We start from the raw sequence: 27,325 nt of genomic DNA, 5'->3' as shown, positions 1-27,325 counted from the left end.
TATACAGATATTAAGATTAATATAACTAGGAAGTGTTTAAAGTTTTAAGCCATAATCAAGAATCGTTTTTGAGATACAGTGCGACATGTGAAAAAAACACACCTCTGTTTTAGTTACAAAGTGCCGTAATTCAAAAAGTTTTAATCATATTTTCACCAAAAATTATACAGATCATTTGACCATCATAAGAAACAAAAAGTTTCATGAAATTTGGATAAGTCGTTCTCAAGTCACGGTGCGACATGTTTACGCCGGACAGACAGACGGACAAACAGACGGACAGACGGCAGACGGACACTGGACATTTGTATACCATAATACGTCCCGTCAAAATTTTTACGGGCGTATAAAAACAACAGACAAACAGAAACCCTACAGTGCTAAAGCGTACGACATTTTAATCCAGTTGTCTATGGTGCGTTTGTTTATAAGTATAGTAGGTGCATACGATTGAGGTTTTTGTTTACGTCTTTTGGCATTTAAAATTAAGATTACTCGTAATCCATTTATCGTCTATTGTTAGTTCTTGCGTTGACCGAGTTTTTGAAAATTGTAAATCGTCACAAATTTGCACCAAAAGACGGGAAGCGATTGTTTTACATTTTTGTTGTAATTAGGGGGAATTTCAGACATTTTGACGGAGGTGTCTGATATGTTTACAAAGGATTAAATGTTATTAAAAGATTTGAAATACATTCCAAACAGATTCATTTCATTCTTTCAGATAGCCTTTCATTTTAAATGAAAATATAAGTTCCTCTTAATAATTGAGCACACTTCGTTTAAATAGATATCTCACTACAGGGTTAATTCCTGAATCATGAACAGGGTACAATAACCATATTACGACAATTACCTTCAAATCTACAGCAGGCGCGGATCCAGAGGGGGGTTCCGGGGGTTGGAACCCCCCCTTTTTTTGGACGATCAATGCATTTGAATGGGGACATGTAATTGGAACCCCCCTTTGTCCTGGGTTAGGACCCCCCCTTTTTTAAATGGCTGGATCCGCCCCTGTACAGCCTCAAATAAGACCAAACGCATCCAATGCAAGACCTGGTTCCTTCTGGCTTAATTTTGATAGAGTTTCCTTAAATTTGTCAAAGTTGTTTTCATTCTCATATTTCTGTAGTTCTTTAATGGACTCTTCTTCATCGGTTGCTTTACTTCCATGCGTTAATATTAAATTCAGTAATAGCTTCCGTGTGTCCATTCTATAAAATTAGCAATGCTTTAGTCAATAACTATATTATAACCTTTTGACAACACTTACATGCTTACAACGGTAATACTGTTTTACTTTTATTTAATATTTGACTGTAACAGTCTCAGTTTTGTTTAGAACACCAATGCGTTGGTTATTAATTTGGGCATACACATATCTATAATACTAAAATGATGAGGTCCAATTTGTCAGCCGTCATCACGTAAAAACGACGAATCAAAGAATTCAACTTTATATATAACTAATATTGTACAAAGGTGTAGATTACAAATTACACCACTCCAGGCCCTTTTGTTTTCTACGTAATTAATATTGCCAATAATTAAGAAGTTCCGGGTCGAGTCCGATACCGATACGATAGTATATTCACCTGTTACCTATTACCTTATCTGTACGTTCCGCATCTGACAGGCGCATCACCAAACGGTGTATTCAGGATTAATATGCTATATACACGGGTCATAATCACAGGGTTGACACTACTAAATTGTCAAATTGTTACCTATTGTAGTATTTTATTAATCAGTAAGACTTTCTAAGATAACAATACGAATACTATAAAACTGGACTAAAAATAAGGCGTATAAGTACAGTTTTCAATTTGTTAGCGTGCATGACGTAAAACAGCGAATCAAAGAATTCAACTTTATTTATAACTAATAAAGGACAATGCTGTTGATTAAAAAATACTCCATTCCAGGACCTTTTGTTTTCCAAATAATTAATATTACCAATAATTGATAAGTTCCAGTTCGACGGGTTCAAACAGAAAGATTTGAAAGCAGAGAAAACTATGTATCTTATAACCGGCATGACTTTATCAGATGACAATACTAATACTAAAATAAGGCTCGCGCATAGTTATATACTTTAATTCAGTCACGGACCCGCGATATCACGGGTGTGTTCTAGTTTGCGATAATGTCAATAGTAATATATGTAGAACTGTGACTCTGTAAATTGATATTCTTGTTCCAAATTAAAAAAAAAACCAAAACATTTTAACTCGTTGATTAATATAAATTCAAAACAATTGGCCCTATCATTTTGAAGTAAAATAATAACCCCATATATGAGCATATGTAAAGGTAGTCGTTACAATAATTCATTCGTTTGAAGAAACTTTCATTCATCTGGAAACAATGAAAACCCCCAAAAAATTGGTTGGTTTAAGTGTACAGTATCTTAAATTTCTATCTATTCATGAAATTGTGCAAACCACAAGGATTTAATCATCATGTAGAATTTCAATACATGTACCTTAAACCATTCAAAATACAAACGTAACTTGAAGAACATTACTTTCCCTTCAGCATTTTGAAGAATAATACTTTCACGTTAGCAGTTTTACCGTAAAAATATTACCTTCATGAAAATAATACTGTAACAAATAAATACGCTTCAAGTGAATAATATAATTAGTCATCAAAGGTACCAGGATTATAATTTAGTACGCCAGACGCGCGTTTCGTCTACATAAGACTCATCAGTGACGCTCATATCGAAATATTTATAAAGCTAAACAAGAACAAAGTTGAAGAGCATTTAAAATCCAAAATTCCAAAAAGTTGTGCCAAATACGTCTTAGGTAATCTATGCCTGGGATAAGAAAATCCTTAGTTTTTCGAAAAATTCAGTTTTATAAACAGGAAATTTATAAAAATGACCACATTATTGATATTCATGTCAACACCGAAGTGTTGACTACTGGGCTGGTGATATAACTTAGTTTTCATCTATATATATTGATTCCCCCAAAAAAATCGTGGAATCAAAAGCTTGATGCCAAAAATAGTGGACAAAAGACAATTATGATAAGTAATAATACAAGGATCTGATGACTGCAGTTTACGAGGAAAAAGCAAGGCCATTAAAATATATATAGCAGAATTAATTTGTAAGAAGGTATAAAATTTAAATTAAGAACTCGGTCAGTCAAATTAATTATTCTCATAAATTGATCAACGGTAACAGGATATCACAACGATTTTAACATTGTATAAGTTATCATGTTGCATCTATAAAACCCATGTCATAACGTAATCACTACTCGGAGAGATATAAAATTTGATATACAGTATGGGCATAACCTCAACCTGTCAATGAAACATTCAGTAGTACAATAAAGTTATATAATAAAGAATAATTTGTACTTCATACTTCACCAAAACATAAGATCTTTTCACAGGGCGTTTGATACGGTGCTTTTTGTCCGCAATTTGCTTTTTGTCCGCTTTTGCTTTTTGTCCGATAATTTTGCTTTTTGTCCGACACTTTTGCTTTTTGTCCGTTGCTTTTTGTCCGTTTCGCTTTTTGTCCGATATTTTCGCTTTTTGTCCGACACTTTTGCTTTTTGTCCTTTGCTTTTTGTCCGTTTCGCTTTTTGTCCGATCATTTTGCTTTTTGTCCGTCACTTTTGCTTTTTGTCCTTTTTGCCTTTTTAGCTCACCTGGACCAGAGGGTAAAGTGAGTTTTTTTCATCACTTGGCATCCGTCGTCGTCGATAACTTTCAGAAAATCTGAAACTAATGGAAAAATTAAAGCAAATATGGCCACAATCATCCTTAGTTATGTATTTTAAAAAGGTATCCGATGACCCCGCCCAATAAATTAAGATTGGCCGCCATGTCTAAAAATAGAACATTGTGGTAAAATGTAGATTTTAGCTTATATCTCTACAACTAAAGCATTTAGTTCTGGGATAAAAATATTCATCAAGTCATAATCTATATATGCCCGAGATTTTTCAGTTACATTAGACAACGCGTTTTGGGGTCGCTGCCCCTGATATTTTAATTTTAAGGTGAATTAGCATTTTATAGTTTTAATTTGATTGAAGTTTTATTTTAAAGTCATTATAACGAGTAAGCTTACTTGTTATAACGACTTAACTAACAACACAGCTAACTTGTTTTAACGACTTAACTAACTCTTTTAAACCACTTGACTAACTTGTTTACTTAAAAACTACTACACAATTTTTATGTGATGTTTGATAATAATATAATGATTAAATATGTTGCTACTAGATAATAAATAAAATTGAGAATGGAAATGGGAAATGAGTCAAAGCGACAACAACCCGACCATATAGCAGACAACAGCCGAAGGCCACCGAAGGGTCTTCAATGTAGCGAGAAACTCCGGCACCAGGAGTCGTCCTTCAGCTGGCCCCTAAAGAAATATGCATACTAGTTCAGTGATAATGGACGTCATACTAAACTCTGAATTATACAAAAGAAACTAAAATTAAAAAGCATACCAGACTAACAAAGGCCAGGGGCTCCTGACTTGGGAGAGGCGCAAAATTGCGGCGGGGTTAAACATGTTTTTTTAGATCCTACCCTACCCCTATACCTCTAACCAATGTAGAAAACAAACGCACAACAATACGCACAGTAAAACTCAGTTTAAGATCTCCGAGTCCGATGTCAGAATATGAAAGAAAAGAATATAAAAAAATGACAATTATACATAAATAACAACAGACTACTAGCAGTTACTGACATGCCAGCTCCAGACCTCAATTAAACTGATTGAAAGATTATGTCTTCATCATATGAATATCAGGTACAATCCCTTCTGTTAGGGGTTTAGTATTATACCATCATGAAACATATGAGAAGAACATGCCAACAACTGGTTTTAGAATAAATGTGTTTAAATCCGATGCAAAGACCCTATAAGTGAATCAATATTAAAGCCAAAATATGCAATCTTTAATGACCTGACAACAGTATCGTAACTGTATCCCTTCTTAATAAGTCTGTTTCCTTGTACCGATAATAAATTTAGTAAATGTTTTGACTAGTTTGTGATATCGAAAACCCTGGTGTAATAATTTTTCAGTAATACATAAATTTCTCTCGCTAAAATCTAAAACGTCGTTACATACACGAGCGAATCGTGCAAGTTGAGATAAATAAACACCATAAGATGGTTTACAAGGGAACGTAGCCATCTAAAAATGAATAATTAACGATAGGAAATGAAAATTCATCTCTTTTATCATAAATTTTTGCATTAAGCTTCCCGTTAATGATATAGATATCACGATCGAGGAAAGGACATTGGTCATTGTTAGTATAAGCTATATTTAAAGTAAGTTCAACAGGATAATTTTTTTTAGTATACATACTGAAGTCATCATTATTGAGAGCCAATATATCATCCAAAAGTCTAAAAGTATTGTAAAATGTTTGTATCAAATGTTGTTTCGATGGGTATTTGCTGATTTTAGTCATAGTTAGTAACTCGTAACAATACAAAAACAGGTCCGCAATAAGTGGTGCACTGTTAGTCCATTAAAACATATTCACCCTGAGTTCATCTTATAGATTTTCTTGTTAGTTCAGTAATAATTACATATTGTAAACTAAACATAACCACAGAAGGCATGGTATAGGCTGCAATACTTTCAAAAAGAGCATTGAGTACCAAAATTCCTAAACGATTTGCCAATTACAGCTATAGTAATCTATTCCTGAGGTAGAAAAGCCTTGTTTTTTTTTTAAATTCAAAAGTTTTGTAAACAGTTAATATATAAATATGACAAGTAGCATCGACCCAGTGGTTGTAAATAAACTCACTATATATACCAGGATTAAATTTTGTATTTACGCCAGACCCGCGTTTCGTCTACGAAAGACTCATCAATGACGCTGGAATCCAAAAAAGTTAAAAAGACCAAATTAAGTACGAGTTTTAAGAGCATTGAGAACAAAATGAAAAGGCACACGAGTAAGCATACCAAATCTAGATACCAGCAACATCGAGACGAACCGAATTAAAATGTGTGGAAAATAGACGTTGAAGGGTAGCCAACATTTCTGGGAAATCTTTTATGTGATAAATGTATATTTACCGATAAACATTTTAAAACAAACATGTTTCATGAAATTAAAAATTTCCTATTCAACAATTTTAAATACAAAATTATTAAAATTTAATTCCTTCTAATTTATTTTTTTACTTTTCAAAAATGTAACATAATCTAGAAATCTCAGCGCAGAATTGTCTGCTATGACGTCACTAATCATAAACATTCCAAGGTCTTACAAAATGACACTTTACGCGCATTAACAACTTCTTGAAACACATCGAAGTAACATACCTTTTTGCGTTAGGCTCATGTCATTTGATGTTCAAATTCAAAGGTTACAAATTATGTCATATTAAATATTTCCTGATGATTGGTAAAGAATATAGCGCTTTGCAATCAAGCTTAATTTTGTTGTATGCGTTCTGATTTGAGTTAGTGTGAGGTATGCATAATGAAAATAAAAAAGATTCCTTATTACTTTATCCTTAAAAAAATTTACCTTTTTAACGTGTTTAGATTTGGTATTTATTTGATGATGATGGGCTTCACTTTAAGTCTGTTTTATAACTATCATTTTTAAAAGGACTATGGTTATAACCCACATGAACATTTCGCGTTGAAATACGTATCATTATTGTAAGGGTAAACAGCATGATTTTGATAATCTTTCAAAAATAGGAAATACCAAGAAAAAAGGTTGAATGTGGATGAATCATGGTTCTTCCAAGTATTTGTGCTTTTATTTTTAACAGAATTCGACGATGTGTCTCAATAAATATGTTTATTAAAACAAGAATGCGGTTTCCTCTTGGTTCTGGTAACATCAAATTAAATGTATTTCAAATTAAGATATTGTCATTTAATATTATCTATTTGAGTCACATATTTTGTAAACATTTCAAGTCATATGACACATTCAAGGTTCTAAGTATACAAAACTATTTCTACACACTATATTTTCTACCTAATTAGTACCTTATTTGTACCATTGATTAATTATTGGGAATACATAAACTCATCATAGATACCAGGATTGAAATGTTGTACTTGTGCCATACGCGCATTTCGTCTACAAAAGACACTCAAATAAAAAAAAGATAAAAAGGTCAAATAAAGTTTGAAGTTAAGGAGCTTTGAGGAATAAAAATTCCTAAAATACTGTTCGATTGTACGTATTCTGTGGTATCTTTCGCCCTTATTTGATTAAACTCCGTCGAATATAAAACATTTAGCGGATATAAACCTTTCATTTCTCCTTTTATAATTAAATTGGATTAGAAAATCAACAATTACAACTGCATACTTATACATGTTATATGATGCTTTAAAACATTTGAATTTTCAAAATGTAGCTATAAAATAGACAATTTACCTGTTTGTGTATTTATTATGTAGTATTACAAGTAATTTACCATTGTATTTATAGAAATTAGAAAAAAGACGTCAATGAAACATCAATTCGAAGTCAAAAATAAACAACATCAATAATAGAGGACAATATGCAGTTTTTAGGGAGGTCTCAAGTATACAGCTGTCAAAAGCTGTCTATAAGTTTTTGAATAAATCAACAACAATAATCAAGGATCTGCCATCATCTCACCAAGGTGCGTATCAGTAAACAAACAAAAATAGATGGTGGTTATTGACACACTTATGATAGGGACAAAGGGAAACAGTTTTAATTGTATGTTATAGTCTAAAACTTAATCAGGTCCTTTCTAATTGTCGTATTCAATATTATTTTCACCCCAAAAAGTAGGAGATAGGGAAGTTTTTGTCAACCAGCTCCTACTCTCTGCAAATTATTTGAACTAAAATCTTAAGATATGACATAAGGCAACAAATGATAAGGTACACACATTTGTGGTGTAGAAAACAAGAGGCTGACTGGAGACTGTATGGCTCACATAGAATGTCCGACAAAGATGAAAATGAATTGATACTGTAACAGTGCAACAAAACTTTGTGTGTTGGTAGCAAACTTCCGGGACAATAACATGTCTTGCTGATATTTTTGTTTGGACTAGGTTTCTGTATTTCTATCATTTCCGTGATGGTGAGTGATTTTTCATTTTTTTTTTATTCTTATTCTCCCAAATTCCGCTATATAGATGATGTCCTCTCGCTAAATATTGATGACTATAATGCAAGCATCTTTTCCCATTGACCTTGAAAAAAATGATGCAACAGATACAAATAAGTTTGCCTCATATGTTGACTGACATCTAGAAATTGACAGTGAGCGTCGGTTGAAAATACGACAAAAGAGATTTTAGCTAACCAATTAATTCCATTTCTATGTCGCAACATTCCAGCAGCGCCTGCATACGAAGTATATACATAGTACTAGTTGTAACGATATTCCAGAACTTGTATTTCCTATCCTGATTTCTTGATAGAGGGTTGCTGCTTACAAGGAAGTTATTACACAAAGAGTTCAAAGTGGTGAAGTTGAAAATATCCCTTCGAAAATTTTACAAACGCCATCACCAGTTGATTGACCTTTATAGAATATCTGTTTCACAGTTGATGACGGATATTGTCCAATTTTGGAAACCAAGAAACAAGAATGCGGTTTCCTCTTGGTTCTGGTAACATCAAATTAAATGTATTTCAAATTAAGATATTGTCATTTAATATTATCTATTTGAGTCACATATTTTGTAAACATTTCAAGTCATATGACACATTCAAGGTCCTAAGTATACAAAACTATTTCTACACACTATATTTTCTACCTAATTAGTACCTTATTTGTACCATTGATTAATTATTGGGAATACATAAACTCATCATAGATACCAGGATTGAAATGTTGTACTTGTGCCATACGCGCATTTCGTCTACAAAAGACACTCAAATAAAAAAAAGATAAAAAGGTCAAATAAAGTTTGAAGTTAAGGAGCTTTGAGGAATAAAAATTCCTAAAATACTGTTCGATTGTACGTATTCTGTGGTATCTTTCGCCCTTATTTGATTAAACTCCGTCGAATATAAAACATTTAGCGGATATAAACCTTTCATTTCTCCTTTTATAATTAAATTGGATTAGAAAATCAACAATTACAACTGCATACTTATACATGTTATATGATGCTTTAAAACATTTGAATTTTCAAAATGTAGCTATAAAATAGACAATTTACCTGTTTGTGTATTTATTATGTAGTATTACAAGTAATTTACCATTGTATTTATAGAAATTAGAAAAAAGACGTCAATGAAACATCAATTCGAAGTCAAAAATAAACAACATCAATAATAGAGGACAATATGCAGTTTTTAGGGAGGTCTCAAGTATACAGCTGTCAAAAGTGCGGAGTCTATAAGTTTTTGAATAAATCAACAACAATAATCAAGGATCTGCCATCATCTCACCAAGGTGCGTATCAGTAAACAAACAAAAATAGATGGTGTTTATTGACACACTTATGATAGGGACAAAGGGAAACAGTTTTAATTGTATGTTATAGTCTAAAACTTAATCAGGTCATTTCTAATTGTCGTATTCAATATTATTTTCACCCCAAAAAGTAGGAGATAGGGAAGTTTTTGTCAACCAGCTCCTACTCTCTGCAAATTATTTGAACTAAAATCTTAAGATATGACATAAGGCAACAAATGATAAGGTACACACATTTGTGGTGTAGAAAACAAGAGGCTGACTGGAGACTGTATGGCTCACATAGAATGTCCGACAAAGATGAAAATGAATTGATACTGTAACAGTGCAACAAAACTTTGTGTGTTGGTAGCAAACTTCCGGGACAATAACATGTCTTGCTGATATTTTTGTTTGGACTAGGTTTCTGTATTTCTATCATTTCCGTGATGGTGAGTGATTTTTCATTTTTTTTTTATTCTTATTCTCCCAAATTCCGCTATATAGATGATGTCCTCTCGCTAAATATTGATGACTATAATGCAAGCATCTTTTCCCATTGACCTTGAAAAAAATGATGCAACAGATACAAATAAGTTTGCCTCATATGTTGACTGACATCTAGAAATTGACAGTGAGCGTCGGTTGAAAATACGACAAAAGAGATTTTAGCTAACCAATTAATTCCATTTCTATGTCGCAACATTCCAGCAGCGCCTGCATACGAAGTATATACATAGTACTAGTTGTAACGATATTCCAGAGCTTGTATTTCCTATCCTGATTTCTTGATAGAGGGTTGCTGCTTACAAGGAAGTTATTACACAAAGAGTTCAAAGTGGTGAAGTTGAAAATATCCCTTCGAAAATTTTACAAACGCCATCACCAGTTGATTGACCTTTATAGAATATCTGTTTCACAGTTGATGACGGATATTGTCCAATTTTGGAAACCACAATCACGTCCCCTTTTCGTCGAATGTTACCTGTCGAATAAGACTTATCACCGAGTTTGTACTCACATAAGCAACACGACGGGTGTCACTGTATTCACATAAGCAACACGACGGGTGTCCCTGTACTCACATAATCAACACGACGGGTATCACATGTGGAGCAGGATCTGCTTACCTTTCCGGAGCACCTGCGATCACCCCCGTTTTTATGGGGTCAGTGTTGCTTATATAATTAGTTGTTGTGTTTCATATACTATTGTTTGTCTTTTGAACGCTTTTAGTTTTTTGATGTGGCGTTGTCAGTCTGCGTTCGACTAATGAGTTTGTATGCCCCTTTGTTTCCTCGGCACTCTTTTCCTATCAATTAAATTTTAAGGGTTTACCAGGATATATATACACACTTTATATTTTTGTTTAATTGTTAGCGTGCTTTATTGGTTTTTTGTTAGTTTTTAATATACAAACTGGCCCAAAGGGTCAAGTGAGCTTATTTCATCATTTTAACTTTTACAAAAATCTTCTCCTCTGAAAATACTAAGCAAAATTTAACCAAACTTGGCAACAATAATCATTAGAGTGTCTTGTTTTTAAAAACAAATGTGTAAGATTACCCCTCATGGTAACCAACATGGCTAAAAATAGAACATGGGGTTAAAGCAAGTGTTTTCTATTATCTCGAAAACCTCTATGAAGAAGGAAAATCTGATGATTTTAAGACAAATTTAAGTACGTGTTTGCCGACTTGATTTGTTTTCTATACAATTACTCACATATGTTTAAAGAATTTATTTTATAATATGTCAGAATATATAATAGATAAATGCATTATTTTTTTTTCTATTTTTAGATACAGTTTAACGAGCCAAAGTTGTATCCAAATTTTTAACAAAATCTGTGACATAGCCCATTTACTATACCATGACCGTACAGTTCATTTTGTAAACAAAACTTACGAAGAACCATTGACATTTTAGATTTTATCTAGTGGTTGATTAAGTACAAAGTAAATAACAAGAATAAAATTGTAAGTTTACATCATTAAACCGCGATAGTCATGGATAGTTGACATGTAAATGTATATAATCCGAGCATGTAAGAAAGACATGAATGTAACTGATTACCCATGTTGATCTGTCATCTTTTGTCAGCGTCTGAATTGTCTTTTGTTGTAATACCGTTATTTGTTTCCATTAAAGTTGATGGTAAAGATGGTATTTGCTCAAATTTTTTTTTTTAAAGTATATAAATATGTTCAGAATATGTTCGTTATTCTGACGATTCGACTGTTTGGTAAAGACCAATGTTCTCAAGATCTCATCGTTGAATTTTTTTTAACTGAAAATACCACATTGCTGAGGTTGGCATACAATAAAGATACCAATGCAAGTGCCATTAGAAAATCATAAGTCTTATATAAACAGACAACACCATGGATAATAAGAAAAACAAAGAAAACATTCAAACAGACAACAATAACAAAACACTTCAAATAAAACTTTAAAATTGAGAAATATAAACGTTAACCAAAAACCCGTGAGTTGAAGTTCTGTGCTCCGAAAAGGTACGTAGTTATTTTTCCACTAGTGACCTCCGCCGTGTTACATGTACTAATTACAAAAAAACCGATATTAGTCGCATTCGTTCATAGGTCATTTCAGTGTGTGTTACATTTTAATGTTGTGTCGTCAATCTCCTCTTATATTTAATGCGTTTCCCTCGGTTTTGGTTTGTGACCCGGATTTGTTTTTTTCTATCGATTTATGAGTTTTGAACATCGGTATACTACTGTTGCCTTTATTTAGAATCGAGGTTAACAGGATTAGACTGTGGTGACGACAAGTGATATATGTTAACGGTCATATTGACACAGATAATCCACAACGGCCTATGATGGCGCGTCGGTAAAATTTTCAAAGGGATGACTTCAATTTCATCATTTGACACCCTGGATTTGAATGCTTCATTTTAAGCAGTAACTGTATATCCCAAAATGAAAGATATATACTCCATATGCAGGCGCTGCTGGAATGCTACTATACCAAAATTGCAAAATCGCAATAGGAAAAGTAATGTCATCTATTTAGTCTCAACCGACAATCATTGTCAATTTATAGATTTAAATCAAGCTAGGAGAAGATTTATTTTAACTTTGATTTCTTTTTGTCAAGTTTATTGGAAATGATGCGGTCAACAATAATTAAATTATGTAGTGGAAGCACCATCTATATAGCTGAAAGTAAATATAAAGTCTGTATGAATGCTGCGTCATAAGTAAAAGTAGCATATCTCCAAGCAAAGGGGCACAGCTAGTTCCAATAGGAATGCCGATTCTCTGTTGAAAACACGTCCTCCAAACGTAACTTTTATGTTGTCCCAAAAAACGTCCAGCTTTTGCCCGAATCAGAGTGAAGTATTACAAAGTATGAATTGTTTTAATCTTAAGATTATCTTATATGTGGACAGTTTAAGGTCTGACGAGGACAATATGCAAAGATTTCATAAGGTTTCTGAATACATAAATAAAACAAAACGTTTTGAAAGTTGACCTTGTATATATAAGTTTATATTAGATATATATAAATAGATGTCAAATCGAGTGGATTGCCTGTAATCGAATATAATCGGACATGTGTGGTGGTTCCACTGACTGTCTATCAAGAAAGTAAAAGTTTACTGTTTCGTTGGTTTTTTTTCTTATTTGTTAGTTGTATTTTTTGTGTTTTTATTCATATTTATAATATGTGACCTTAAACTGAATATACTGTTGGCACGTCATATTGTTTGTTAAATAGATGTTATTTTTTGGGGGGAGACGTATTTATATAAGTTTTAAAAACTTGTTTCTGAATCCCATATTTGAATTTCATGTAATATTGTAATACTTTATTGTTGTAATTTTTCACTAATAAATACTGTTTAAACTAAAGTATGAATTGTCACATCAAAAACCAAATATTTGTATATGCATTGACCATTCTTGTTTATTAATCAAGTTGGATCAATGTTTTCAATATATTAAATAAGAATATGTGGTATGAGGGCCAATGAGACAACTCTCCATCCGAGTCACAATGTATAAAAAGTTAACAGGATCTGCTTACCCTTCCGGAGCACCTGAGATCACCCCTAGTTTTTGGTGGGGTTCGTGTTGTTTATTCTTTAGTTTTATATGTTGTGTCATGTGTACTATTGTTTTTCTGTTTGTCTTTTTTCATTTTTAGCCATGGCGTTGTCAGTTTGTTTTAGATTTATGAGTTTGACTGTCCCTTTGGTATCTTTCGTCCCTCTTTTTTTAACAATTATAGGTCAAAGTGTCGCCTTCAGCAAGGAGCCTTGGCTCACACCGAACAGCAAGATATAAAGGGCCCCAAAATGACTAGTGTAAAACAATGCAAACAGGAAAACAACGGTCTAATCTATATAAAAAACGAGAAACACCAAACCACACCAACAAACGACAACCACTGAACAACGGGCTCCTGACTAATATGTTTTTAAGTTTAGAGTGAGAAATACTCGTGAAACGAGAGGAGAGATAATTTTCATACCATTGCACTAATAGAGGGACTTAGATTGTAAATATTGTTACAGATGTTTTGACTTTTTTAATATTCACATCTGATTCACATGGCCCCTAGAGTATATCGTTTTACAGTAATTCTGAAGTCCGGTTTTGTTTGCAGATAAAAGAATTTGCATTCCCTATCAGGAATTTTCTTCAGGGACATATAGAAACAGCAACGTCTACTTCGATCTCATAAACTTTTGGAAGGTCGTTCATGACGCAGTGAGAGCATTAAATATGTTCATTCAGTTTCAAAATTAAAAATCAAAGGTAAATGTGGCAAGATGGCTCAATTGATATTTGAAATTGGTACAATAAAATTTTCGATAATCATTGATATACAAGATTCATCTCCATGTTCATAAAGTGGTTGCTAAACGTATGAAGATCGACAACAGTAGAGAATAAAGATTTGTTAAATTCGAATGATAATGGGATACAAGAATAAGGTTACCAGCTGAAATCATCATTAAAATTCCCTAGGCAAATTTGATCAGTCACGCATAAACTTAAGAACTTTCGTTGAATATTTAAGGTTAGCAAATGGATTCAATTCCCTTTTAAATTATATATGTAACATACTACACCATTATACTAGCCACTTGACAAAGTGCGCGTACATAGATGCGAGGTTCAAATGGAAGTCTTCATTCTGGACACCTTCGTCAATAAGACCATATGATTACATTAAAAATACCGCGTACTGACATAATGTAAAGATAAATAATGCTTATATTCATATTTCTACCAATTGAAGAGATGCACAGTAATAACATACATGAAAACATTTGAAAGATTCTTTAGCCAAGACATAATTATTTAAACTTGAACAATTGAGAGGTTTGTATTATTATCCACAACATTGTAACACTGAAACTCATTTTATTAAGCAGACCGCACTTCGCTTATTCTTTTTTTTTCCCTATGGTTGGAGGGGAGTTGGAGTTTCGTCTTAGCTACTTGTATTCAATACGCATTTTGAAACAGATTCCAAGTTTAACCGGATACAATTGTAAATGTTAACATCGCGTGTACTATCGTTCCGAAGAAATAATTCATGTAATACATGTACTTGTATTAACTATTAATTACTTTTACAGAAGTTGATTTCCTTAAAAAAAAGTACATTCTTCAATTCATTTATCTCTTGCATTAAATTTGTTCACATCCCTTTAGACATGTCTGTTTGCTGACATAATCAATATGAACCAAAGAGAAGAAACAGTTCCAGACCTAAGTGAGTTTTGTATTACGGTTCACTGATTTTAGAACTCCCAGGCAGGCGCGTCGGGTCAGAATGGGGACGTTAAATCCGATGCGGCGCGTCGGGTCAGAATGGGGACGTTAAATCCGATGCCTCATGTAGATAGATGTCCATGCTTTCTGTACGATAAGTAATTCTTGTAACTAGTCTTTCTTTTTGGGGTTCTTATGTGGCCTGATGCAAGGTTATATATTACCCTCTCTATCAAATATACCCACATTTCCCTGTAGTACTCCAAATTTCCTGCCTTTTATCCCTTTTCACCCCTATTGTAGGACCTACCTACTGTATTTATTCGAATTTGTTCTCGTCCTGAACACGCATGAAATATTTGCCACTGAACGAAAAGCAAACAACAATAAATTAATCAAATGTACGGTAGCTTATCCTACCCAACATAATGACGAGGACAAGGAATTCCTGCCTAGGTACAACAAATGTACAGACACAAAAAATACATCAATTTTACATGTTTCCTTACATACGCCCTGAATACGTCCGAAGAGGGGAATCGGGGCATTTGTCATACATTGGGTTGTAAGTATTAGTTGCTGGAGTTGGTCTCTTAAAACATGACAATGGAGCAAAACGACATAACATACTTGATAGGGTTAATATTATTCACATTACTAATAAAATTGAGAATGGAAATGGGGAATATGTCAAAGAGACAACAACCCGACCAAAGAGAAGATAACAGCCGAAGGCCACAATGGGTCTTCCACGCAGCGAGAAAATCCCGCATCCGGAGGTGGTCCTCAGCTGGTCCCTAAATAAAAATGTGTACTAGTTCAGTGAAAATGGACGTCATACTAAACTCCAAAACATATAAATAAACTAAAATTAAAAAAAACATACAAGACTAACAAAGGCCTGAGGCTCCGGACTTAGGACAGGCGCAAAAATACGGCGGGGTTAAACATGTTTTGTGAGATCTCAACCCTCCCCCTATACCTCTATCCAATATAGAATAAAGAAACACACAGCTATACGCACAGTAAAACTCAGTTTAAAAGAAGTCCGAGTCCGATATCACAATAGGTAACAAAAAACTAAGCAAAATGACAATGATACATAAATTAACAAAGGACTACTAGCAGTTACTGACATGCCAGCTCCAGACCTCAATTAAACTGATTGAAAGAATATGTCTTCATCATTTGAAAATCAAGCACAATCCCTCACGTTAGGGGTTTAGTATCTTAACTTCATAGAATATATGAGAAGAACATAACCCGTAAGGTTTTTAAACGTGTCCGTAACAAATGCAAATCTTGACATCTAATTGTCAAACGGCATTAGTTAATATGTCAAATCTTATTATCTATTCAGGTCATCCAATTACATCGTTATGTTAGACTGATATGACACTACGTATGTCAAAAATGTACAATAAGGAATAAAAAGCTTTCAAACATTTAAAGTTTATGATGAGGGTCGTGCCTAGTATCTTACTTGCTCCCCCCACCGAAAATAGATTAACGCGGCCATATTATGGTTACAATATTATACACTTGTTCATTAAATCCTTGTCAAAGTAAACACATCTTATAATTGACATTGTATCACAGCATTATGAGCATATCCAAAGCAACCACGCTGAATGTCACACGTTATTCATCAGGATAGCATATACTCCTAACGTCACTATTTCAAGTGATATCAATGCTTGATTATAGAATAACATCTGTCATTAAAATAAAGTATATTGTATGCAAATAACACTAGCTTATACAAGCATTACTCTTTTGTATTTGCTTTCTAGAAATTATTTTTCTAATTAATTTTCCCCTAACAAATTGTAAATCATTTATTCCAGTTTTTGTCACTTTCATAAATGACTATTTCTTAAAAGTTTCATTTGATTCGTCAAAAATGTATGCTTATATTAAACAGCATGTTGTCTGTCAGTCGGTTGGTTGAAGCTTAATCAATAGTTCCTTGTTCAATTGTTTTTTATATATTACAATCTCATCTATATCGTAATGGCATACTAACCATGCTAACGAGGGACGTACTTATCAATGATATACTTCAGTATTTTATCGCCTGTTTTCTAACTGTCTGATACTAGTAGTATAACTATATCAATGAAGAAGCAATGAATACGTTAAAGAACAATACCCAACTTTTTCAGAACGTGAATAATATTCTTAATGTATCTTTAAGGATTTCTTCTAGACAGGTCCCAGAACCGCCTGGATATTTAATTTTCACTGCTACATTATTTTATGTGATTGTTTTTATACTTGGTGTGTTTGGTAATATTATAGTGATCATTGTTATAATAGCAAACAAAAATATGAAAAATATGGTTAATATGTTTCTAATAAACTTATGCGTGGCTGACTTACTGGTTATGCTTATATGTATGCCGCCAACATTACTGGAATTACATACAAAGGAAGTCTGGTATCTCGGCAAATTCATGTGTAAGTATACCCTTTTCATTTATTTAATAGTCTTTTAAAGTTAAAAATCATTTTAAAGTTAATCTTTAACCAAAAACTATATTTCAATAATTATTCATCAAGGCTATTCACAGTATTTATGTATTATTGCATTCACTTGTTTTAAGCTTTTTGATAACTACCTTTCCTTAACTTTTCTCGTCAAGGATATCTTCTGTGGTCAATTATAGGAATTAAATTTAAAAAAAAAAAAAAACAATCATATTAAGCCGTCACCTCAATTTATTTATTTATTTATTTAATTAATTAATTAATTTAAAAACAAAATAGATCAAATATAATGTTGAAAGTCATAATTTTTATGGTCAAACATAATTAATTTTTTTTTAAGATTTATTCGGCATTTGTTAAATTTAGGTCGGTTAACCATTACATTATGCGTTTTTGGATTTAATGGATAATTTTAACTGATTTAGTCATTGAAATGCTCCTGTTCGAGCTTAAATATGAAAAATCTATCAAATATGCCAAAAATGTCACTTTTCAGATGTTTTTTTTGTCAAAAATGAAAGTGGCCGCATCCGTGTTCATCCTCAACCTTTATATATGTTATGTATTATCATCAAATACAACTTACATTTCAATATTAAGAATGAACACAAATGCGGCCACTTTCATTTAAGAAGGAAACCGTCTAAAATTTAACTAAAATGCTAAAATTGTGAAGATTTAAGTAATTGAGCATGACTTAATGATGCTAGTACCCGATATATGGGCTTTCTATTGTCAAAAACAGCCCACATTTATGTAGCAGAAGCATTCTACTTTCCAATAAATAACTAAAAGTTTACACTTTAACAATTTTGTAAAACTGCTATATTTTGAGGCCAAAAAGGGGTCTTACTGGACCTACTCCTTAAGTAACGTAGTGGTAGTATGAAATCTGGACCTATTAACCAACTTTAATTTATACTGGTGCTAAATATAGAATTTTGGCATATAAGTATCATTCATTATTCCGATATCACTTCACATGTTGTGTTGTAATGTTACACGACTCGTGTAGAGAGAGTCCCACGAAATTAGCACATTATAACTATTGCAAAAACTCTTTGAGGGGTCTGTAGGTGGCCTGTTGCAAGGTTTATTTCTATCCTAGCCAATATACCATCATTTTCCGGAGGCATTCCTTATTTCCCACCCATCCCGGTCGACACTCTATTATAGGTGGCACGGTAGTATTTGCATTCCATAATTTAGGTTGCTCTTTTGTGTACCCTACTTAGGTAAATGTATCTAAACAGTGTGATTGGACAAAAAATACAGTATCAACTGAACATACTTTCCCAAACTGAGGGATGAATCAGGTGTAGAAAAATATGAAATTAATTTTACATACAGATGATAATGAATTTTTGAGAATTTTTTTAAATTTTGTATTCACTGCACCATAAAAGACCTAAAATTACTAGTGACCTTAGGTTTCTAAAAATAGCAAAAAAAGTAAACGGTCATGATACATATTCAAATTCATTTCTGAATAGTAAAATGAAAGTACTTCAGTTAAGTGTGAATGTAGATTTTTTTGCAGTGTTAGAAAGTGGTGAAAATTCTAAAAAGGCTATCATTATCCCTATGGGCCAGGAAATACTACCGTGCCACCTATAGGACCTACCTATTGTATTTATTATTAAATTTTTTCGTCCAGAACATGCATGAAATATTTGCCAGTGGTCGTAAAGCGAACAATAATTAATCATATTTTTGTTGTTATCCTCATTGACAGTTATCCCGCACACTACATTCTTTATTTTTACACTTGTCATTACATGTAACATCGCCGGCTTAAACTAATTGTTCCGTTAGTAATTACCCTCCAGGAAAATGGAGCGAGAGCAACAATTTTAAAAATTATTCTAAGTATTTTTTTTTCTCTTTTAAACCTAATTGATTGAGATGGTAATTTGTCTGAAAAAAAAACCCGGGCGTACACGTTGTAACAGCGCAGCATGCTCAAGTACCTAATTAGTAATGTTTGAATTGAATTCTAAAATGTTCTAAAAACATCTTTAATATCAAATGAGTGCATTCCGGGATTTATTGCCGTCTTAATGATAAATAATAGGTTATATAAGGGTTTTGCACCGAGTCTTTTCTTGCGCAAGAATATCAAAATGAAGTAACTGTTAGAAAAAAGTATTTGCATCAAAGTGATTTCTTGAAAAGGTGAAAACAAATTCGTGTCATTAGAAAATAAAATAATATAATAAATATTTAAATATTATATTATAAAGCAGGGTTTTAAGTAAGACCAGTCAATTATTTAAATAGTAACAACGTTTCCAAAATCGTGATGTAATAATGTTTTTTTTTTATAAATCCTCCGTACCTTGAAGCTGGTTGAGGATATTGACCCACATTGAAAACGTTGAATCTTAATTTTCCCAATATTCTTGTATGGTCTCCTTAATTATCTTGGTAATACATTTCTGATGAAATCTATGAATTTTTGTACATTTTTGACAAAATAATATGTTGCTTTATCACTTTAAGACATAATTTGATCTTCATTTTTCAGTAAGTCACGTAAATAAACTGTTATAAACTAAACGTAATTCTAAAACTATTAAATTTGGTATTGCAAAGTTTAAAACTATCTCACAGAGTTAATTATAAGGGCGTCATGCTATATCAAACATTAATAGTCGAGTGGCATTAACCATAAAATTTAATTTTTAATGCCCCCACCTAACATACGGCTAAATCATATACCATTCGAAAGCATTATCATCTGTGCATTCTTTTTTGCCCGGTCGTCAAATATTCGTAAGGTGCAATTTCTATTAAATCACGATGAAAGGTCAAGGACGGACAATCTCTAATTTTACAAGAAGTCATCATTTTTGTATATTCTATCTTTTAAATAATATAATTATGTGTGGGAATATGAACAACATTTAGAACGGACAATATCAGTCAATTATCCAACGAACTATAAGATATTAATCACGTATTTTTCTTTCTTTTCAAGAAATTCCAGTGAAAATGATAAAAATGAGTAAAAACCAAAATATTTGTCAATGATTCAATTTTTAATCACCATAAAACTAAATAGCATATTTCATTTAGTGATAAGGACGTTTTTTACATCATCAAATTACTGCAATCACATTTCCTGCTAATTACACGGCCAATCATAACACCCATTACAGTTGCCCAAAATACCGCAATCAGCAAACAGATAGCTTATTAGCTGTTCTACGTTAAAAATATTGTATGTATTCAATATTAGGTTGAAAAAAACATATTTAAAAAAATGCAAAAATGTTTGCAGGAAAAACACGCGGGATTCATGCTTTTAAAGGGAATTTAGGGAGCTAAACTTTGATATTTCAATACGAAGTTTAAGTGCCAACCTGTTAACAACTCTTCTGTCTTTTTTTGTTATTTTGTTTGTAATTTCGGGATAATTAATTAAAAAATAAATAAACACTTTGTATATAAATATTAAGCTAGCCCCCAAAAAATAAATACATCTATAGATGATTATAAAGTAAGTTAGTTGATTAATAAAAAATTGAATTTCAAAATATTTCTCTTAGATAATTAGAATTTGTTTTTCTTGGTTGCTTCAACAGCATCGCGCAGTGACGAAATAAGTGAAAACTATTATATTCTAAACACTGAATGTGCTCTTTGTGCAGTCCGAAGTAGTATCCCTTATCTAAATACGTAATTGTCTGGTAAAAAAATTGATATGTTGCAGTTACGTGCAGTTGCATGTTGTTTTTGGCAGACCTTTTGAAATTTTAGGTCATCAATGACTTTCAACTTCTTACTTTATTTCGTCTTTTTTACTTTTTAATTCGAGTGTCACTATTGCGTCTTATGTAGCCGAAAACAAGCATTCTGGCATAGCCAATTTAAGTCTGGTGTCTATAATGAATTGTTTTACAACCGTTAGGTCTTCACTGCTGGTGGAGGTTTCCTCCCTGACGGTATCACCAGCTCATTAGTCAGCACTTCTTCGTTGACACTGATATGGTCATAATCATAAATTAACTGTTTGCAAAACAATGCATGTTTCGAAATACTACAAATGTTCTACCCCGGGAATAGACAACCTTAGCTATGTTTGGCAAAATCTTTCGGAATTAGGGGCCTTCAATTCTCCTCAACATCGTGCTTTAATTTGCCTTTTTACAGTTTGTAGACAAAACGAGCGTCTGGCTTAAAAGATTTTAAGCCCGGAACATCTATTTATCTATGAGGATAAAATTGAGAATGGAAACGGGGAATATGTCAGAGACAACAACCCGACCAAAGAGCAGACAACAGCCGAAGGCCACCAATGGGTCTTCAACGCAGCGAGAAAATCCCGCACCAGAGGTGGTCCTCAGAAGTGTTTTTACATCAACTTACAATCTAAATCTTTTTACGTGAACATTCTAACAATTCGCAACAATTATAGTTATAATCAGACTTTCGAAATAGTATAATTGTTACATATAGAATAAAAAGCTAATACAAAAAATTACTGTGTAGGTGTCAGACCAACAATTTAACCAATCATTACAAAGAACGTTTTGTAAAAGTAGACAACCTCTGACAAAACATGGTACTTTTCATATTGCTGCGTTAAGCCCTCAGTTGACCTGGCAGAGTTTGTTTGGCAATTTTCACACTTTATTTTCATACTAGAGAAGAACAAAGTTAATTGTATTCGCGTTATTTTTATAATCATAAAAGTCGGGTTAATACATTGGTTTCCAAAATTAATCGGTTTGAAGTATTGTCTTTATTAAAACCACACCAAAACTACATCATAAAGAAAACCCCTAAAACTTATCCAAGTAGTAACTTGAATAAGTAAAATCTATGAATAAATATGTTTAAACTAACAATTGGTAAATATCAGTAGCAAATGGCTGAACTCAACAGATCGGTACGGAGCACAACGAAACAACTAAGTTAAAAACAATAGACACAATTATCTATATAAGATTATTTGCAGATACTCAAAACTAACTATAACTAATGAATAAATCATGCTGAATATTCATTCATTTCTTTTTGTAGGTAAACTGGTGCCTTTTTTGGAATTCGTAGTTTCTAGCGCTTCAATTTTTACAATATTAGCAATCAGCATAGAACGATACAAAGTAGTGTGCCATCCACTGAGTATAAATAAGGAAAAGGCAAAACAAATCATCGGAACGGTTATCATTGTCTGGATTATAGCAATTTTAACAAGCGCACCAATATTACCAATTACAGTTTTTAAAGATAGTCGTTTAAAGGACGGCACTCCAATTCAAGTTTGTCGAATTCCAGTTCGAAAAGCATGGCATAAAACATATTTTTTCGCCAATGCCATTTTGATATATTTTATACCTTTTATGGTATTAGCTGTTTTATATTTTAAACTCTGTAGAAAACTTGTACCTAGAAAGAATCAAGATAAAACAACCATTGAACTACAAGCTCATACAGATAATGAAAAACTTCGTCTTAGATGGCAAGTTGTTAACATAATAGCGACAATTATATGCGTGTTTTTCATTTGCCATTTGCCTTACAGAGTAGTAAGCATATGGTTAATGTTAGAAAATAAGCAAAAGCTAGCTACTATGGGACTAGAAACTTACCTGAATATAATTTACTTTGCTCGACTTATGTTGTACTTAAACCACGCACTGAATCCTATTTTGTATAATTTTGTATCGACGAAATTTCGTATGGCTTTGAGGTGTTTTCTCTCTTCGAAAAAACGTCCATACAGTTATATTTTGTATGAGAGATGGAGGTCTGTTAATAATTTTAAGCCTAAATCTAATTCAAATAAAAATACTTCTGTGAAATTTAAAAATTTACAAAAAGATGAAATTATTTTTCATGACAACGAATCTAAATCTTCAAGTTCAAAGAGTCGTAGAAAGATGAATGACTTCTCTCCCTTGTATGCAAATGTATGTGACTTAAAAGGTGACGACACAGTTGTAAATGTTAAGGAGATTCAGCAACAAAATACGGAAACGGAAACTATGGACGTCAATGCAGCTTCAGCGCCTACTATTAGAGTTCACCTAGAAACAAAAGAGGGGTATTTGTTAGCCATTACCGATGAAAACTGGAACAAACCAAAAGGTTGAAAGAAACTATTTTAACAATATTTATTTAAAGTTAATACTAAATGTTTTGTCGTCACTCAGTCTCTCATGATAACAACTATACCTTTATCAATAAAGACGTCAGGTTTTATGTACATACACGATATTGCTCAAATTAAGCGAACATGTTTATTATTGTTATTTACTTATATTGTATTATTGAAAAGTAATTAAAATAAATAAATGTATTATTTACAATCTAAACTGTTGTGTTAGAATACATGTATATCGTAAATCAATGACCCAAAACCAAACAAAAAATAAACCACACTTACAATTTTCACAAACGTGTTCAAACCAAAACACAAAAGATTATGTTATGGAGGAAAAATAGGAGCTTTCATTTACATAGTAAAACTTGTGTTTTATATGTAAATAGATGTAAAAAGATGTGGTTTGAGTGCCAATGTGACATCTCTCCATCCAAGTCACAATTTGTAAAAAGTAAACCATTATAGGTCAAAGTATGGCCTTCAAAACGGAGCCGTTGCTCTCACCGAACAGCAAGCTATAAAGGGCCCAAAAAATGACTATACTAAGTGTAAAACCATTCAACAGGAAAAACAATGGTCTAATCTATATAAAAAAAACTAGAAAACTAGAAACGAGAAATACTTATGAACCACATCAACAAACGACAACCACTGAACAACTGGTTCCTGACTTAGGACAGGTGTAAACAAATGCAGCGGGTTTAAACGTTTTAACAGGCGCCAACCTTCAACTAACCTGAATTTAACATCACAACATAGAAAGACACTCTATAAAATATCAATTGAAATGGCTTAAATCAATCAAAAGACATATGAACAAAAACAAGTAAACATACACTGAACGAATAAATTTGATCTATGACACAATGTAAATACAATATTAATAAAAAAGGGGGAGATGTAAAACAATATCAGAAAGACAAATATAACCTTGGACAAAATGACGTTTAATGAAATAACGTACACAGGTAAATATAATAATTTTTTTGTAAAGAGTACATGGAGTACGGAACTATTTTTTACAAAATAAGGCTGTAATTACAGTAAGACTGGAATTCAGTGGTTGTCGTTTGTTGCTGTTTTTCATATTTGTTTTTAGTTTATTGCTTTATACATATAAATTAGGCTTTTGTTTTCGCGTTTGAATTGTTTTACATTTCTCAGTTTGGGGTCTTTTAGAACTTTCAATGCGGTATGGAATTTGCTAATTGTTGAAGCCGTGCGGAAACCTATAGTTGTTAACTTTACATCATTTGGTTTGTGGTGGAAGTTGTCTCACTGGCAATCATACCACATCTTGTTATTTTTATATGTTGTCCAACGTGTCGAAGATATAATTTTGTCCATGTGTTTACCTTGTAGTTTTCTGAAGAAGGTTTTGATTGATTGATTAATAGTGTGTGCTTACTTTCCAGTGGCACATATTTCATGCATAAAAAAGGTTCGACCGTGATGAGGCTGCTTATTTTACTTCAATAGGGATATGTTGGATAGGAGCAGACATTTTGCCTTGCAACAAGCCACCGACTGACCCCTAAACAGTTAGGTTTTTACGTTCAGAGAGCGTGACACTATCAAAGAAACTCTTATCAAATTTAAACCACCACTCTTAAAATAAGTGTTGCATTCAACTTATCCGTCTGTCCTTATTTTTGTTCGTCAGTCCAACAACATTATTCGTAACTCTTGTATCTGAGGGACCACTGAACAGAACGACTTCATATTTGGCCAGCAGCCTTACAGTGATGTGTTGGAACGTGCGTTCACTTTTTGGATCTGTCAAACAGTTTTTCAAAACTTTGTAAAAACAATTATTTTAATATGTTGTATGAACATCAAATTGTTCGTCACACAATTTCCAGTACTACCAAACAAAGCTAATTTATTTTTGGTTATAAGCTTGAATATGCTGAGCTGTAACGTGCACGTTTCTTCATTCTGTGTCACAATTCTTTTTTTTCCAGAATTTTTTTAAAATTTCAAAATATTAAAGGGGAAAAATTATTTTCTTTCCACTTATCTCAAGACTGCTGAACAGTATGACATATATTTGAATGGCAGTATGATAGTGATCAATACTGCATCTTGTGAGTACTTTTTGGGTAATTTTGACATATCCTCTCTGTTTTCCGATACTTTGAATTGCGAGCGTAGGAATGCTTAGCACGACAAAACTTGTATTATTGATTTTTAGGGGTATGGGACTATGGTGAATGCCGAATCGTACCTTGGTTGGGAGTTTACAGGGAACATGGGGTGTAATGATTTATACTTCAGTCTGGGGAGAATATGATTTATTTATTAATTGCAATTGGCTTTGAACTAGCTTTCAGTAGCTGAGAGTACTCTTCTTTCGGTGCTTTGTGTCTGTTGTTTTTATGATAGTAGTGTGTGTGCCTCGTACCGAACTTTTGAGTTAAGCCTATTGCAACAGATTTTGACAGTTAGTTATTATGTTATGCTGTAACACCACAGTCCCAGGCAAGGGGAGCGTTGAGCTCTCACAAACATGCTTAACCCCGCCACATACTTTATGTGCCCGTTTCATTTTATAAAGTAGGCCGTTAGTTTTCTCAATTGAATTGTTTCACATTTTTTATGTCGAGGCCTTTTATAGTCGACTATACGGTATGTGTTTTTTCATTGTTAAAGGCCTTACGGTTGCCTATAATTGCTTACATTCACTTTATTTGAACTTTGGAGGATAGTTGTCCTATTGACAATCATACCACATCTCCTTTTGTCTTAAAATGACTGCACACAGCTCTTTGCTCAAATCTGATCAAGTATCAATTTTAGTTTAGCATGTATCGTATGTAGGAGAAGTTGCGTTCTGAACATCATTGTATCTAACATTTGTCCGATGTGGTAGAGGGGGGATAGGACCTTTATCGAGACTCCGGGATCGGGTGTTTTTAAGCTCGGGATTTTGGGATTGACCCTTTCGATCGGGATCCGGGAATTCTTTTTTGCGATTTTCGGGACCTCGGGATTTTGTGTTTTTAAGCCCGGGATTTCGGGATTTCGATTTTTCAAGCCCGGGATTTCGGGATCAGGACCCCTCCTATCCCCCCTCATGGTAGCATATCTAATCGACGACATGTAGCTGTAATATGCAATCTATATTAGGCATGAAGTATATGATAACACACTATAAAATCTATTTTAATTATTATGTGCTCATTTACCAACTTTCTTTTTCATACGTGAAGCTAGTAACCAAATATTGGAAAGCCGAAGTATCAAAAGTTAAATAAGAATAATATCACATAGGACACATAACCCAGATAAGAAGCAACAGTGGTAGCTTTAGGTGGCACGGTAGTATTTGCATTCAAGAATTTAGGTTGCTCTTTTGTGTACCCTACTTAGGTAAATGTATCTAAACAGTGTGATTAGACAAAAAATACAGTATCAACTGAACATACTTTCCCAAATTGAGGGATGAATCAGGTGTAGAAAAATATGAAATAATTTTACATACAGATGAAAATGAATTTTTGAGAATTTTTTTAATTTTGTATTCACTGCACCATAA

General features: G+C 32.9%; 2 protein-coding genes across 2 annotated transcripts in view; one reads left to right on the top strand and one right to left on the bottom strand.

The window, feature by feature from the left end:
* LOC139523794 (uncharacterized) overlaps positions 1–27,325 on the bottom strand; it is a 51,816-nt gene that overhangs the window by 9,643 nt on the left and 14,848 nt on the right. Inside the window, exons 3-4 of the mRNA XM_071318079.1 lie at positions 23,273–23,710; positions 1,013–1,214 (exon numbers count right to left, since the gene is read on the bottom strand). The gene's annotated coding sequence lies outside the window, so the exon portion shown is untranslated. The remainder of the gene's footprint in view (positions 1–1,012; positions 1,215–23,272; positions 23,711–27,325) is intronic.
* On the top strand, positions 17,315–23,913 carry LOC139525115 (QRFP-like peptide receptor). Its single transcript, XM_071320299.1, has 2 exons — positions 17,315–17,645; positions 22,704–23,913. Exons 1-2 carry the CDS (start codon positions 17,315–17,317, stop codon positions 23,774–23,776), a joined length of 1,404 nt encoding a protein of 467 aa, XP_071176400.1. The 3' UTR covers positions 23,777–23,913.

This window comes from Mytilus edulis, chromosome 5 (assembly GCF_963676685.1).
Source record: "Mytilus edulis chromosome 5, xbMytEdul2.2, whole genome shotgun sequence".
Lineage (NCBI taxonomy): Eukaryota > Metazoa > Mollusca > Bivalvia > Mytilida > Mytilidae > Mytilus > Mytilus edulis.
Note: the sequence above shows the minus strand (reverse complement) of the source record. Positions and strands in the feature narration are given on the sequence as shown.

What these genes read in the sequence shown, in the direction of transcription:
- LOC139525115 (XM_071320299.1), top strand. Translation starts at nt 17,315, where the DNA reads ATGAATACGTTAAAGAACAATACCCAACTTTTTCAGAACGTGAATAAT. An exon ending in GTATCTCGGCAAATTCATGT is followed by an intron (nt 17,646 to 22,703) that starts GTAAGTATACCC and finishes TTCTTTTTGTAG; the next exon opens with GTAAACTGGTGCCTTTTTTG.